Source organism: Pipistrellus kuhlii, unplaced genomic scaffold (assembly GCF_014108245.1).
Source record: "Pipistrellus kuhlii isolate mPipKuh1 unplaced genomic scaffold, mPipKuh1.p scaffold_m20_p_1, whole genome shotgun sequence".
NCBI lineage: Eukaryota > Metazoa > Chordata > Mammalia > Chiroptera > Vespertilionidae > Pipistrellus > Pipistrellus kuhlii.
The window spans coordinates 136,190,742-136,206,281 of record NW_023425404.1 but is presented as its reverse complement, the minus strand read 5'-3'; the positions used below and the strand labels follow the sequence as shown (position 1 = coordinate 136,206,281).

At 35.6% G+C, this 15,540-nt stretch overlaps 1 protein-coding gene and 1 non-coding gene across 9 annotated transcripts in view; both read right to left on the bottom strand.

The window, feature by feature from the left end:
* EMCN (endomucin) overlaps positions 1-15,540 on the bottom strand; it is a 102,420-nt gene that overhangs the window by 28,339 nt on the left and 58,541 nt on the right. For 7 of the 8 annotated variants that reach the window (XM_036410517.2, XM_045570433.1, XM_045570418.1 and 4 more), the window contains one exon: positions 13,900-14,016. The exons of the other annotated variant lie outside the window; for it this stretch is intronic. In XM_036410517.2, coding sequence (XP_036266410.1) covers positions 13,900-14,016 — 117 coding nt within the window. The remainder of the gene's footprint in view (positions 1-13,899; positions 14,017-15,540) is intronic. 8 annotated transcript variants of the gene reach the window in all.
* LOC118710893 lies at positions 7,158-7,321 on the bottom strand. The gene has a single exon (XR_004985589.1). It is a non-coding gene; the product is annotated as a U1 spliceosomal RNA (small nuclear RNA).

Here is a 15,540-nt window from a genome sequence, read left to right as displayed (position 1 = left end):
GTTACACAACTTAAGTGCCAGGGTTCCTCAGAGTGTGTCAGAGCTCCCCACCAGCAAAAGGACTTCCACAGGCACATATTCCAAGCTCACAGAACCCCTGAACTCATCAAGACACAGGACACTCTTGGGAGCCACTGTGAGCACCCACTGGGTGCAATCTTGGACAAACAGGGACTCACTCCCCCAGAAGTAGAAATTGTGAATTCACTCATCCTGGATGTCTGCCCACAGACACCTAGACTGAGTGGCTTCAGTGCTAGGGCTCTTCAGAGTGTGTCAGGAAACCCTGTGGACAAACACACCACGGGTGCCCCCGTGTGCCACCACTGGTGATACGTGTATCCAACCACACAGGCAGCAGCAAAAGCTGAGTTTTCCCACCCCTCAGCTACAGAACTCTGAATACCACAGTCACACATTTCCAGAGTGCAGGCCTCCTGAGCCCCACCACCCTGACAGATGGCTCGTGGGTGCCTCTGTGAGTCTCCACTGGGCACACAATTTCAACCTATGGCACAAGACAGCAAAAATTGGGACACCTCCATCCACAGCTGCTTACTTCTAGACACCGCAATTGTGCCCTTCCAGCTTGCAAGCCTACATCAAGAGAATCCAAATAGCTTAAGTAGGGAGCTGTGCAGGATTACCAAGCCCAGGAGATCTGAGAGGCCATATCAATAGCATCATCCCCAAACAAACCTGGGTAGCAAAGCAATCAGATCTACAATTAAAACATTACTGCAAAACATGGAAAGACAAAAAAGCAATTCCCAAAGAAAAGGAAAAAGAGGAATCACCAGAGTGGGAGTTAAATGAAATCGAAGTAAGTAATATGTCAAGAGAAATAATTCAGGGTAATGGTTATAAGGATGTTCAAACAGCTGGATGATAAATACACACGACTCAATGAGAATTACAAGGAGCTGAATGAGAATCTACCAATATGAAAAGGAACCAAGAGGAAATGAAGAACAACATAGCTGCAATAAAGAAAAAAAAAATGAAGGCTTAAACAGTAGACTAAAAGAGGCTGAGAACTGCATCAGCAAATTAGAAGACAAAGTAGGAAAAAACACACAAACACAGCATCAACTTGAAAGAAAATTTAAAAAGCAAGAGGAGAGTCTAAAGGGAGCTTTGGGACAACACAAAATGAAACAACATTTACATAATTGAGGTACCAAAAGGAGAGAAAGAGAAACAAAAAATAGAAAACCTGTTTGAAGAAATAATGACAGAAAACTTCCCTGATATTGCAAAGAAAAAAACTATGCAATTACAAGAAGTACATAGAGTCCCAAACAAGATAAACCCCAAAGACCGACACCAAGACATATTATAAATAAATTGGCAAACACCAACAACAAAGTAAGAATTTTAAAGGCTGCCAGAGAGAGACAGAAAATTACCTACAAGGGATCTCCTATTAGAATATCAACTGATTTCTCAACAGAAATACAACAGAAGGGAATGGAATTAAATATACTCAGCAATGCAAAGCAATGGACTAAATCCAATAATACTATATCCAGCAAAGATATCATTTCAAATAGAAGGAATCAGGAGCTTCAAAAATAAAAAAAGGGCTAAGAGAGTTTATTACCACCAAGCCAGAAATTCAAGAAATGCTAAAGGGACTGCTGTAAAAAGAAGAAACATAAAGGCAAGAAGAAACACAAACATTAAGAATAAAAATGATAATAAACAAATACTTATCAATAATAACATTAAATGCAAATGGATTAAATGCTTCTATCAAAAGACATAGGGTAGCTGAATGGATAAGAAAACATAATCCATATATTTGCTGTCTGCAAGAAACCCTCCTTAGAACAAAGGACTCACACAGACTCAGAGTGAAGGTATGAAAAAACATGTTTCAGGCAAATGGAAATGAGAAAGAATCTGGGGTTGTGATACTCATAAATGACAAAACAGACCTCATAATTAAGGCCATAATAAGAGATAAGGAAGGCCACTTACATATTCATAATACTAAAGTGAGCAATTCACTAAGAAGATATAACTCTGCTAAACATATATGCACCCAATATAGGAGCACCCAAATACATAAAACAACTTCTGAAGATGCCAAGGGAGAGATTGATAGCAATACAGTCAGAGTAGGGTACTTTAAAACCCCACTGACACCACTGGATACATCCTCTAAACAGCAATCATAAATGACTCACTAAATTAGATGGACTTAATTGACATCTTCAGAACATTACACCCAAAAGCTACAGAATATACATTCTTATCTAGTACACACGGGACATTTTCAAAGATAGACCATATATTAGGACACAGGCAAAGTCTCTTCAAATTCAAGAAATCATAAAAAGCATCTTCTCAGCCGGGACAGGTTTGGCTCAGTGGATAGAGCGTCGGCCTGCGGACTGAAAGGTCCCGGGTTCGATTCCGGTCAAGGGCATGTACCTTGGTTGCGGGCACATCCCCAGTGGGGGGTGTGCAAGAGGCGGCTGGTCGATGTTTCTCTCTCATCGACGTTTCTAACTCTCTGTCCCTCTCAATTCCTCTCTGTGTAAAATCAATAAAAAAATATATTTTTTAAAAAAGCATCTTCTCAGATCGTAATTGCATAAAACTAGAAATGAACTACAATAAAAGCAATGGGGAAAAAAATCAAACACTTGGAGGCTAAACAACACACTGTTAAACAATGATCGGGTTACCAAAGAGATGAAGAAGAAATAAAAAGTATCCTGGAAACAAATGACAATGAAAACACAACAATCCAAAATTAATTAGACACAATGAAAGCAGTCCGGAGATGGAAGTTCATAACTCCACATACTTACCCTAAAAACAAACAAACAAAAAACAAACAAACCTGTTAATAAATTATCTAACCTTGCAATTTAAAAAATTAGAAAGAGAGCAACAAGAAAAGCCCACAGTATCCAGGAGGAAGGAAATAATAAAAATCAGAGCAGAAATAAATGACATAGAGACCAAAACAAAACAAGACAAAAGAACAAGGAAACCAAGAGGTAGTTCTTTGAAAAGATAAACGAAATAGGTGAACCTCTACCCAGGATCACCAAGAAACAAAGGGACAGGACCTAAATAAACAAAATCAAAAATGAAAGAGGTGAAATAATAACTGACCCCACTGATATGCAAAGGATTGTAAATAAATGCTACGAACAACTCTACTCCAGGAAACTGGGTAACCTTGAGGTAATGGACAAATTCCTAGAAAAATACAAGCTTCTAAAACTCAATCAGGAAGAATCGAAAACCTGAATAGGCAGATAATCACTGATGAAATTGAAACAGTAGTCAAAAATCTTCCAACAACCAAAAGGCCTGGACCAGATGGCTTCACAGGGGAGTTTTACCAAACATTCATTCAAAAAGAACTAAAATCAGTGCTCGCTTCGGCAGCACATATACAAAAAAAACTAAAACCAATCCTTCTCAGACCATTCAAAAAATTTCAAGAGGAAGGCATACTGCCAAGCTCTTTCTATGAAGCCAGCATTATTCTAATCCCCAAACCAAAGTTACCACAATGAAATAGAATTATTGTACAAGCCAATATTCTTGATGAACATAGATGTTAAAATCCTCAACAAAATACTAGCAAACTACATCCAGCATTACATTAGATAGATCATACACCATGATCAAGTGCTATTTACTCCAGGGATGTAAGACTAGTTCAATATCCACAAATCAATAAATGTGATCTACCACATAAACAAATTGAGAGACAAAAATCACATAATCATATCAATTGATGCAGAAAAGAGATTTGACGAAGTCCAACACCCTTTTCTGATTAAAAAAAAAAAAAAAAAAGTGCTCAGAAAAGTGGGAAGAGAAGGATCATACCTCAACATAATAAAAGCCTTATATGATAAACCTACAGCTAACATAAGACTCAATGGGCAAAAACTAAAATCATTCCCTCTAAGAACAGGAACAAGACAGGGATGCCCACTCTCACCACTCCTGTTCGACATAGTACTAGAAATGCTAGCCAAAGTGATAATACAACAAGAATAAATAAAAGGCATCCAAATTGGAAAAGAAGAAGTAAAATTGTCATTATTTGCAGATGACATGATACGGTACGTAGAAAAACATAAAGACTCCATTAGAAAAGTACTAGACTTAATAAATAAATTTGGCAATGTAGCAGATACGAAATTAATGCCAAGAAATCTATGGCATTTTTATATACTAATAGTGAACTTACAGAAAGAAGATTTTTTTAAAATCCAATTTACCTTTGCACATAAAAATTAAGAAACCTAGGAATAAACTTACCTAAGAAGGTAAAAGACCTTTACTCAGAAAACTACATGAAGTTGAAAAAAGAAATAGAAGAAGACATATACAAATGGAAGAACATACTGTGTTCATGGACTGGTAGAATCAACATCATTAAAATATCCATTCTACCCAAAGCAATCTATAGATTCAATTTACTTCCCATTAAAATAAATGCTACGAACAACTGTACTCCAGGAAACTGGGCAACCTAATAGCACATTTTGCAGACCTAGAACGAACTTTCCAAAAATGTATCTGGAATAAAAAAAGACCCTATATAACTGCAGCAATCCTGAGAAAGAAAAATAAAATAGGTGGGATCTCAATACCAGATATCAAGCTGTATTACAAAGCCACTGTTCTAAAAACAGCCTGGTACTGGCACAAAAACAGACACATAGACCAATGGAATAGAATAGAAACCACTATGCTCAATTAATATTTGACAAAGGAGACAAGAACATACAAAGGAGTAAAGACAATCTCTTCAGTAAATGGTGCTGGGAAATTTGACCAGACACATGCAAAAATATGAAACTAGACCCCCACCTTATGCAAAAAATAAATTCAAAATAGACAAAGGACTTAAACATAAGATGGGAAACCATAAAAATATTAGAGGAATCCACAGGCTGCAAAGTTTCAGATATATGCTGAAATAATATCTTTATCAACACAGTTTCTAGGACAATGGAACCTAAAGAGAAAATAAACAAATGGGACTACATCAAAATAAAAAGCTTCTGCACAGCAAAAGAAACCATCAAGAAAACAAAAAGAAATCTTACTGCTTGGGAAAACATATTTGCCAATGTTATCTCTGATAAGGGTTTAATATCCAACATTTACAGGGAACTCATACAACTTAACAAAAGGAAGACAAACAACTCAATCACAAAATGGGCAATGGATCTAAATAGATACTTTTCAAAAGAGGACATAAGGAAGGCCAAGGGACATATGAAAACATTTACAAAGTCACTAATTATCTGAGAGATGCAAATCAAAATGACAATGACATACCATCTCACACCTGTCAGAATGGCTATCATCAACAAATTAACAAATGGCAAGTGCTGGTGAGGATGCAGAGAAAAAGGAACACTCATGCACTGCTGGTGGGAATTCAGACTGGTACAGCCACTGTGAACAGTATGGAGTTTTCTCAAAAAACTAAAAACGGAACTCCCATTTGACCCAGTGATCTCACTTCAAGGAATATATCCCAATAAACTAGAAACACCAATTAGAAAGTATATATGCACATATGTTCATAGCAGCACAATTTACCTTAGCTAAGATTTGGAATCAGCCTAAGTGCCCTTCAGCATATGAGTGGATTAAAAATCTGTGGTACATATACACTATAGAATATTATGCTGCTATCAAAAGGAAGGAACTACTACCATTTTAAACATCATAGATCAAGCTGGAGAGCAGTATGCTAAGAGAAATATAAATATCACATGATCTCACTCATTTGTGGATTATAATTAGAAACAAACTGATGAACAAAAACAGATCCAATGACAGAGAAGCATGGATCAGATGATCAAACCTCAGTGGGAAGGTAGGGAGGGTGGGGGTAAGGGGAAGAGATCAACCAAAGGACTTGTAAGCATGACCAATGGATGCAGATAACAGGGGGTGAAGTGAGAGTAGAACTGGGGCAATGGGAGGACAATGGGGGAATAAGGACACATTTGTAATACCTTAATCAATAAAATAAATAAAAGCATAATAGAGGTAAATGTTTTAAATATGGCTAAAGTGATGGGAATTAATCAAAAGTGAAGATAACTATAATTATCTCTGTTTTTAATTTATAATTGTCAAAAGTGAAGATAACTATAATTATCACTGTTTTTTAATTTATAATTTTCAGTGTAGGAAGGGCCAAGATCTGATCTTCAGAAGTGCATCCAGTTGAATAGTGAGTGAGTGAGTGTGGTGCACCCTTTTGAACTATTCTCAATTTTAAACATTTAATAAAGACCAACAGCTTAGGATGGTTGGCAAATTAATTCTGTTTGTTGAGTTTGATTTTCTAATATGAAACTGAAGTCTTAAGAAATGCAAATGAACTTCTAAACTGCTAAACTTTAATCTTCATTAATCCAAAACTAAACTTTAACTCAAATAATTAGCTTTTAAAACAGAAAGCTTAAACAACAATACAACAAATAGCTTTGCTGAATAGTCTTCTCTTACAAAGGATATTATGCTTGATATTATGCTTCCAGCTATACAGAGCTATATATATACTAATAGTTATACACAGAACATCATTAAGAGGAGAAAAAGACAAATAGTTATTCCCTAATATAATTCTTTACTGATAAAGAATTTAAAATAATTTGCTGTAAAAAATTCAATTTTTTTTTTTATCATTCTCCAATACATGGCATTGGCCAAGTCATTGTATATGAGATTATTTCTCGTTTGCCTGAACCATGACTTGTGACTAAGACTTTGTTATCTTGAGGATTTCTTTTGCATCTGTCTACAAGAAATCATATAAACTAAGTAGCATATAAAAAACATTATGATTCACTTCCCAAATAAGTAGCATAAATAAATCATGCTGTTCACAAAAGAAATAATGGGTCTGGGAGATCAGATAAATTAATGTTTTCCAAAGGATGAGATGCATAGCACTGTATGAGAGACTCTATAAGATGGTAGTGGAAAGTGACATTAAATACCATTGAAACACTCAATTATAAAGTTATTGCATTTTTTGTCTTCTTTCAGTTTATTTGATTATTTCAATGAGGAAGTTTTAAAATTTGTTTCATGCAAATATGTCATTAATACTTATCATGTGTTTACCTTGATTTTTTGTTTGTTTTCAGGAGCAAGTGAGAGCACAATTCCCCACTACCACAAATGATACAGTTGATTTTACCACATTTGGGGAAATGATAGGGGTCAGCACATCTGGAATTCAATGGATAAGCCTGGCCTTTGGAAAACCACCTTTATGATCATGGTATCTCCCCTGCCAGGTAAGTATTTGATTTATTTTTTTTGTAACCAAGGACAAGCAAGCCTCAAACGCAGAGCCTTTGGCAAGTGACAAAATCTAGCTAGAATTTAATTTTACTTTGCTTACATGATAGTGATTTGATAACTCCTGCTTGTGCCAAGTGAAACAAATTTAAATAAAAGTTTTATTCTTAATTTAAACTTGGCCAAGTTATTTAATCTTCTGAATCTGCTTCTTTATTTGTGAAACTGGTATCATCAATACCAACAATGCCTGGCTTTTGCAGGATTATTAATAGTAGCTATAATTTATTGTGTTTACTTGCCAGACATTGTTTTTATCTCTTTTAATCTTCACAAGAATCTGCAATGGGTATAACATCATTATAAGATATTTTATAGATGAGAAACTGAGGCACAGAGAAGTTAAGTAAACAAATGGTTGTGTTATTATTTGACTCTAAGAAATCTTACTTCAGAATCATTATTTATAACCAATAAGCTAAACTCCTCTTGACATGATTAGAATGTACAATTTTTATTTTGAAAAGGGTAAGTTGTTTTAAAAATTATAGGATTGTGTAATTTTTTTAGACAACAGGCTATTCTCATGTTCATCCAGGAATATATCTAAAATGTCTACAATTATCTATGCTTTTTATATAGAAATAAACTCTATATTCAAATAAGAGTTATGCAAAAGGAAACATATGATAAACTACTTATTATACACAAATGCAATCAACTCCTACTTAATAACCTACTGATTACTTATTAAGTGTTATTCATTTCTACTTAACAACAGCCAGATTTTCCCCTTCAGATTTCAAGCCTGCAATATTGTATATACTGTGATACAGAAGCCCTGGCTTGAAAAAATCCTTACAAGAATTTCTCTCTAAACACTTGCCTTAATATAGTCATGTATTGGCATTTTGTCTATCTCAATTTGCCTTCTATCTAAAATCTTATTCCTTTTTTTCCCCTTGGCCAAGTCTGAATTTACCAAAGAAAGATATAGCAATAGTCTCTTCTTCCCTATCAGTCTCTTACAGTGTGAACCATACCTGCTTTCAAATCTGATTATTGAAACCTGAATGACTCATTTTCCAGCGAATAAAGCATTTATTTTGCTTTCTTCCTTCCATCTTCCTATTTTCTATTCGTTCCTCAGAAATCATCAGTACGTGCACAAGAAATGAAAAAAGAAGAGTCAGAGAAGGTGCCTTATGTTCAAGCCATTAGAAGAAATAAGGAACTCAGCAAGAGAAGATTTGTAGTTTTATGTCAGGATTTTACACCCAGTCCTTCCACAGTTTAGATATTGGAAAGTGGGTACTCCTATGATTGATATTTCCATTGAATCACCCCTTAAAGCCCAGCAAAGTAGCCCTGTATATAACAGTGACAAATATATTGAAAGCTAGGTGTAGTAAGGATAAATTCAGGACCTGATCCGGAGTGGGTTAAACAGAGACACCCTGGAAAGATGTGTGCATCTGAAACTTGTAAATGTGATCTCATTAGAAAAAAGTATTTGCATTAATGATCTTTCTAGATTAGGTTGGGCCCTAAATCCGTTGGCACATCCTATATAATAAAAGCCTGATATGCTGTCAGGCCAATCTTTTGACTGTTTGACCAGTTGCTATGATCCATACTGACCACCAGGGGGCAGATACTCCAAGCAGTAGGTTAGCTTGCTGTTGTAGTCCGGCTGATAGGGACTGGGCTAGATGGGCTGGACACGCCCTGGAGTCCTCCCAATGTCTCTCCCCTGCTAGCCCCAATCAGCTCTGATCAGGACTGGGCAAGACAGCCCAAATTGCCCTGATGGGCCTGATTGGGACTGTGTGAAATGGACTAGGCATGCCCTGAATGAATCCATACACTGAGCTGTTTTTGACCCCATCCCCACAGGCCAAGCCGAGGGATCTCATTGGTGCACAAATCTGTGCACCAGGCCACTATTGTCTTTAGAAGAAAAGAAAAAGATAGAGGAGAGGTCCATGTGAAGACAGAGGCAGAGATTAAAGTGATGTATTTACAAACCAAGGAACACAGAAGATTGCTGACCACCCCCAGAAACTACAAGGCATGGCACATCGATGTTCTTCAAAGGATCGTTAGTGAATAAATAAATTAATTCAAAGGGCCACCATATTGTTATAATGCCAGAGCACTGAATTAATGAGGATTTAAATCTCAAAAATTCTAAGATTCTAGGAATGTGTATGCTATAGGCAGAATAAAAGAGTAAAATAAGAGAAATACACATGACTTTTTTGTTAGTTTATTTTGTTCATTAGATTCCACATATAAGTGAAATACTGTAGTATGGTGTTTCTCTTTTTCTCACTTTTAACAGTTCTTGTAACACTGGTTTGGTGATAATTCACTCTAGCTTTTTGTTGTCTGGGTTTCTCAACAGAAACATTTCAGTGAAAAAGGGATTGGCATGAAATATCCAAAGTAATGAAAAGCAAGGAGAGATTGAATATTAATAGAATGAAAAAAATTAGAGTTGTTTTCAGGACAAACTTCATTTTGACCTACATTCTGTATTTCTGGGTAGTAAAGCAGCAAACCTCACTAACTCTTCTCCAAATCAAACCTGCACTTGAGATAAGATACTCACAGTGCCTTTATTTGATAGCCACTATTTAAGAACTCATTGCCCATATGTTTAAAAGGAAAATTGTTTTTCATGTGTTCAAACTCCTCCACCAATCGATTGCTTTGTTCTCTTTCTGCCTCTCTGTGTTGGCTCCACTATTTCTGAACGTTTATGTATGTGAAGGGTGGAAATGGAAAGGGTGCTAACTAGGAATTTGGGCAAGCTCCTGGTTTCATAATGAACAAATGGAAATGTGAATAAAATCATTATTACCCAGTGGAGTCCATGCTAAGTAGGAAGCACTTTTAGGAATGTGAACAATCTGGGTAGACATGATTTCTTACAACAAAATTTGCAGATGACTTAGTACAGAACTGGTTATTCAAATGACAAATGCAAAGGGCAACAGTAAATACCCTTATTTCATTATCTTAATTTCCATGCTGTTTCATTTTTTAAGAAATGGCTTTGTGGGTGTATTTTTTTTAGATTACTTGGAAGAAAGTCACTTCTAATTGTGCTTAGAAGCCAAGTGAATACAGTAGTCCCTAGAACTGAGATGCAGAGGGCATTGTACTGCATGAATCAAAGTAAATTTAGCAGTTTTAAGTGACTCATGGGGATGACCACTCACTGTTGTGTAAGTGCTAATTTGAATAAACTATGGACCTGAATGACATTGTCCTCACCAGTCACTGAATGTATTAGTGCAACATGCTAATTAATTGAGTGCAATCCTCAAATGCTACACATTTTGCAGCAGATGCATATTCATGTTTATTTTTGTTTGTATTCAGGGCAATCCTATCATGAGGTGAGGTTTATGACGTTTTGGTTTGGTAAGGGCACCTTTCATACATATATTTACTATAAGATAGGTTCTACTTATAAGAAGCCAAGTATTAACCCAAGGAATGTTTTTTCACGTGAAGTAGGAATGACCCTGTTCTTCAAATCCTTCTTTGTGGGTACTGTCTCATGAAATAAAATTATTATTAATAGTTCACAATTATTGTGTGAAATTAGTCTTAATAGATAACCTTCTTTCTGTTGTGCTTAAGATGATTATAATAAAAAGGGAAAAACAAAACAAAACAGATGTTCCTGATGGAGTGGGTCTTGGATATGCACAGTTCCCACTTGTCATTTCTTTCCACCTAAGACATCTCCCAAGAAAAGACTTAGAGACTGCTTCTTATTAAAGACTGTGGATATGTAAAAAAAAATACATTATTTAATATGAATGGCATCTGGTAACACTCTTAAGGCAGATTACTAGCTTTTCTATCCAGGACAGTTTCAATAAAAGTACAGATTCCTTCATATCATGGAGGACAGGGTATAAGAAGTGCTCATTGTGAAGATATTTGTAGACTAGAATTGGAAATCTGTCAGAAATCAGGGAGTTCTAGGTCCTGATACTCTCTCTCTCTCATGAACAACTTAATCTTGCTCATGAGGTTCCTCTGACTCCCCATATACTATCTCCATTCTGCTCTATCAACTCTACTGACTCATAATAATTTTACTATCTCATAGTGATGCCTAGAAATCACCATGGCTGTCTCCACTCATTCTACTAAAACCTTGCTGCTTTAGTTCCCACAGCTAATCACATTTTTTTTTTTTTTTTGGTTTGTTTGTTTCTTTGGTTTTTCTAGTTCACATGACATAAAAAGGAAATTTGATTGGCCTTCCATGGTCTGCAAACTGTGGCTTGTGAGCTACATGCGGCTCTTTGGCCCCTTGAGTGTGGCTCTTCCACAAAATGTCATGGCCTGGGCAAGTCTATTTTGAAGAAGTGTCATTAGAATTAGTTTAAGTTTAAAAAATTTGGCTCTCAAAAGAAATTTCAATCATTGTACTGTTGATATTTGACTAATGAGTTTGCTGACTTAGGCCTTAAGTCAACATTTTCTTCTCTTTAGCTTTTAAACAAAGCTTTATAAAGAAGTTTAAAACTAGATTAACTAATTTAAGTATACAACTCAATACATTTAAATAAAGTTATAAAGTTGTGCAACTATCACTATAATCTAGTTTTAGAACATTTTCGTTAACACAAGAAATTCACTTGAGACTTTTTAGCAATCAATCCCCAGTCCCACCTTCAGCTTTAGGCAGCCACTGTCTACCCTTTTAGCCTATAAAAATATTAATTCTGGATATTTCATATAAATGGAATTACATGGTATATAATATTTTTGGAAAGGATTCTGTCATTCTGTCACTGAGCATGTCTTTGAGGTTCATTGTGTTATAACACGTATTAGTATTTTGCTTTTCTAAATTCCTGAATAGTATTCCATTATATGAATATCCCATGTTTTGGAATATTCCAAATTCATTCCAAACGAAAAATCCAATAGAATAGTCTATTTAACCAGTCAATGAATATTTGGATTATTTCCAGTGTGACTATTATGAATAATGCTACTACTAACATTCATTACCTCAATAAAATCCTAGCTTGATTACTATAGCTTTAGAGTAAATTGTTTTTTAGAAAAGTAATTTGTCTACTCTAGGTCTTTTTCATTTCTATATATATTTTAGAATCAGCATATCAATATATAAAAAAAGCACACAACAAAACAAAAACAAACCCTTGCTCTTAATTTTGCAGTGATTCTCACAGGTATTTTATTGAATATGTTAATTAATTATTTATAAAATTGGAGAGAACTGCTATCTTAAAATATTGAATCTTATAATCTGTGATTATGTAACATCTCTATTTAATTAGATATTGAATTTCTCACAGAAATGTTTTATAGTTCAGTGTACAAATCTTTCACTTATATTGTTACATTTATTCCTATATATCTATTTTATTATTTCTCATGCAATTGTAAATGACATTACTTCCTTAATTTTATTTTAGAATCATCATTGCTAATATATAGTCATTTATTTTTATATATCTTATATCCTGTGTTATAAAATGTTTTTTGTTTGTTTGTTTGTTTGTTTTTACTAATTTGTATAGTTTGTGGATCCTGTGGATTTTCTACACAGATAATGATGTAGCCTGCTAAGAAAATCTGTTTTGTTTTATTCTTTCCAATCTGGATGAATAGAACTACTAGTAGAGATCTAACTACTACCTTATTGTACTATCTATTAATAGAATCCTTTGTTATAATTTTGAACAGAAGTAATGAGAATGGACATCTTTTCCATGTTCCAGATCTTAAAGGAAATACATTGTTTTTCACTATTACATATATTGTTTGCTGTATGTTTTTCATTTATGTCCTTTATCAGTTTAAGGTAGTATCATTTTATTTCTAGTTTATATAGAGTTTTAATTATTAGTGTGTGTTTAATTTTGTCAAGTACTCTTCTGTATCTACTGATTCTATTAGTATAGTATATTACATTATAGAATGCTAAACCAATCTTGCATTCCTGGATAAATCCTACTTGTTCATATTTTTATTTTTTTTATATGTTATTAAATTTGGTTTGTTAATATTTTAGTAGGATATTTGTGTCTATATTTATGAGGGATTTGGTCTGTAGTTTAGTTGGCTTGCTTTTTCTTTTTATTCTTTTCTAGCTCTGGTATTAAGATAACACTCACCTCAGATAATTACTTATGTGCTGTTCCCTCTTCAACTTCTTGAAATAATTTGAAACTAATTATTGTTTCTTTTCAGATATTTTACAGAATTAGCAAGTGAAGCCACCCTGTATTGAACTTTCTTCATGGAACTATTTTAAATTTCTAATGCCATGTTTATCATTGTTTTAGGTTGTTTCAGTCTTCTTACCTAGTCAGTTTCAGATATTTGTTTTTTTAAGAATTTTTCTATTGGAGTATCACTGTACAAAGCAAAGTTGCCAAATGATTCTCTTATTTGGTAGAGGCGAGGAGAAAATATAAGTGGGCATGGTTCTTTGGTAGCAGAGGTCTAGAAAACATTCCAAATCTAATTTTATTTAACACACTAGGTTAACATTTTAGCACACATTCTTATACTTACTCTTGTTTTGGGAACTTGGTAATGTGGAAACATCTTTTGGAAGTGGAAGATCTGTCACTGTTGCACTTTTGGTAGTTAACTCTTTCTCTTTCTTTGTCACATTGTTGGTTGTGGCTTCTCATCATGTAAAAAGAATGTAAACAGCCATCAGAGGTATAACTAATCATCAGATAATATCATTAATATTCATATTAACACCCAGTTACATACAACCTAAATCTGATCAAGATTTAGAAATTCAGCAGTTTGATTTCTACCTTTTGGTGATCTAGTTAATTATATTAAAGAAACTAAGAGGCACTTTAGACTCTCCTATATGTTTCTAATTGATTGTCTCATCTACACTAATAAAAGCCAAACATGCAAATCGACTGTACACCCACTACACCCACACGCTATGCCTATCATCCAATCAGGAGTGAGTATGCAAATTAATCCAACCAAGATGGTGACAGCCATGGACCTAGAGTGAGCAGGATGCTTAGGTTGCCCTAATGATGGAGGAAGCCCAGCTTCCTGCCCACCCTTGCTGGCCCTGGCCTCCACTCAAGGCTATAAAGTTTCAATTATAGGAGATAAATAAATCCCAAATACCTGCTTCTAGCTGGCCCTGGCTTCTGCTTAAGGTTACAAAGTTTTAATTATAGAAGATAAATAAATCCCAACAGAAATGGCAATGATAAAGGAGCTGGAGCGAGCAGGTGGCTTGGGTTGCCCCTGGCAATGGAGGAAGCCAGGTTTCCCACCTGCCCTTGCCAGCTGTGGCCTCTGCTCCAAACTACAAAGTTTCAATTATAGAAGATAAATAAATCCAAGATACTTGCTTCTAGCTGGCCCTGGCCTCCACTTAAAGAAAAGAAAGAAGAAAGAAAGAAAGAAAGAAAGAAAGAAAGAAAGAAAGAAAGAAAGAAAGAAAGAAAGAAAGAAGGAAGGAAGAAGGAAAGGAAGGAAGGAAGAGGAAGGAAGGAAGGAAGGAAGGAAGGAAGGAGAGGAAGGAAGGAAGGGAGAAAGGAAGGAAGGAGAAAGAAAGAAAGGAAGGACTGGGAACTTGGATTGCCGGGGGTGGGGGGAGGTCATTAGGCCAGGATGGGCAGCAGTTGTGGTGATCAGACTAGTGGGAAGCAGGGTCGTTGGGGGTAAGCAGACCAGCAGGGGGCTAGTTGGGGGTAGTTAGGCCATCAGTGGGAATCAGTTAGAGGTGATCAGGACAGTGGTGAGGGAAGATGGGATGAGCAGATTAACAGGAGTGGCATTTGGGGGTGAGCAGGCTGGCACAAGGGGCAGTTGGACATGATCAGGCTGGCGGGGGGGGGGAGCATTTGGGGCCCAGCAGACCAGCAGTGGGGGGCAGTTGAGGGTGAGCTAGCCAGCAGGCAAAGTGGTTAGGGGCAATCAGGCAGTCAGGCCCGATCCCTCTAAACCAGCAGTAGGACATCCTTCGAGGGGTCCCAGATTGGAGAGGGTGCAGGCCAAGCTGAGGAACAACCTTCACACACACCCCCTCCCCACCCCATGTATGAATTTTGTGTACTGGGCCAATAATTAAATTATAAGAGTAATCTTATAAATCAATAATTATGATAACAATTTTAAATATAAGACTCAGAAAAGTTAAATATTTTTCTCATAGTCACATAAGTT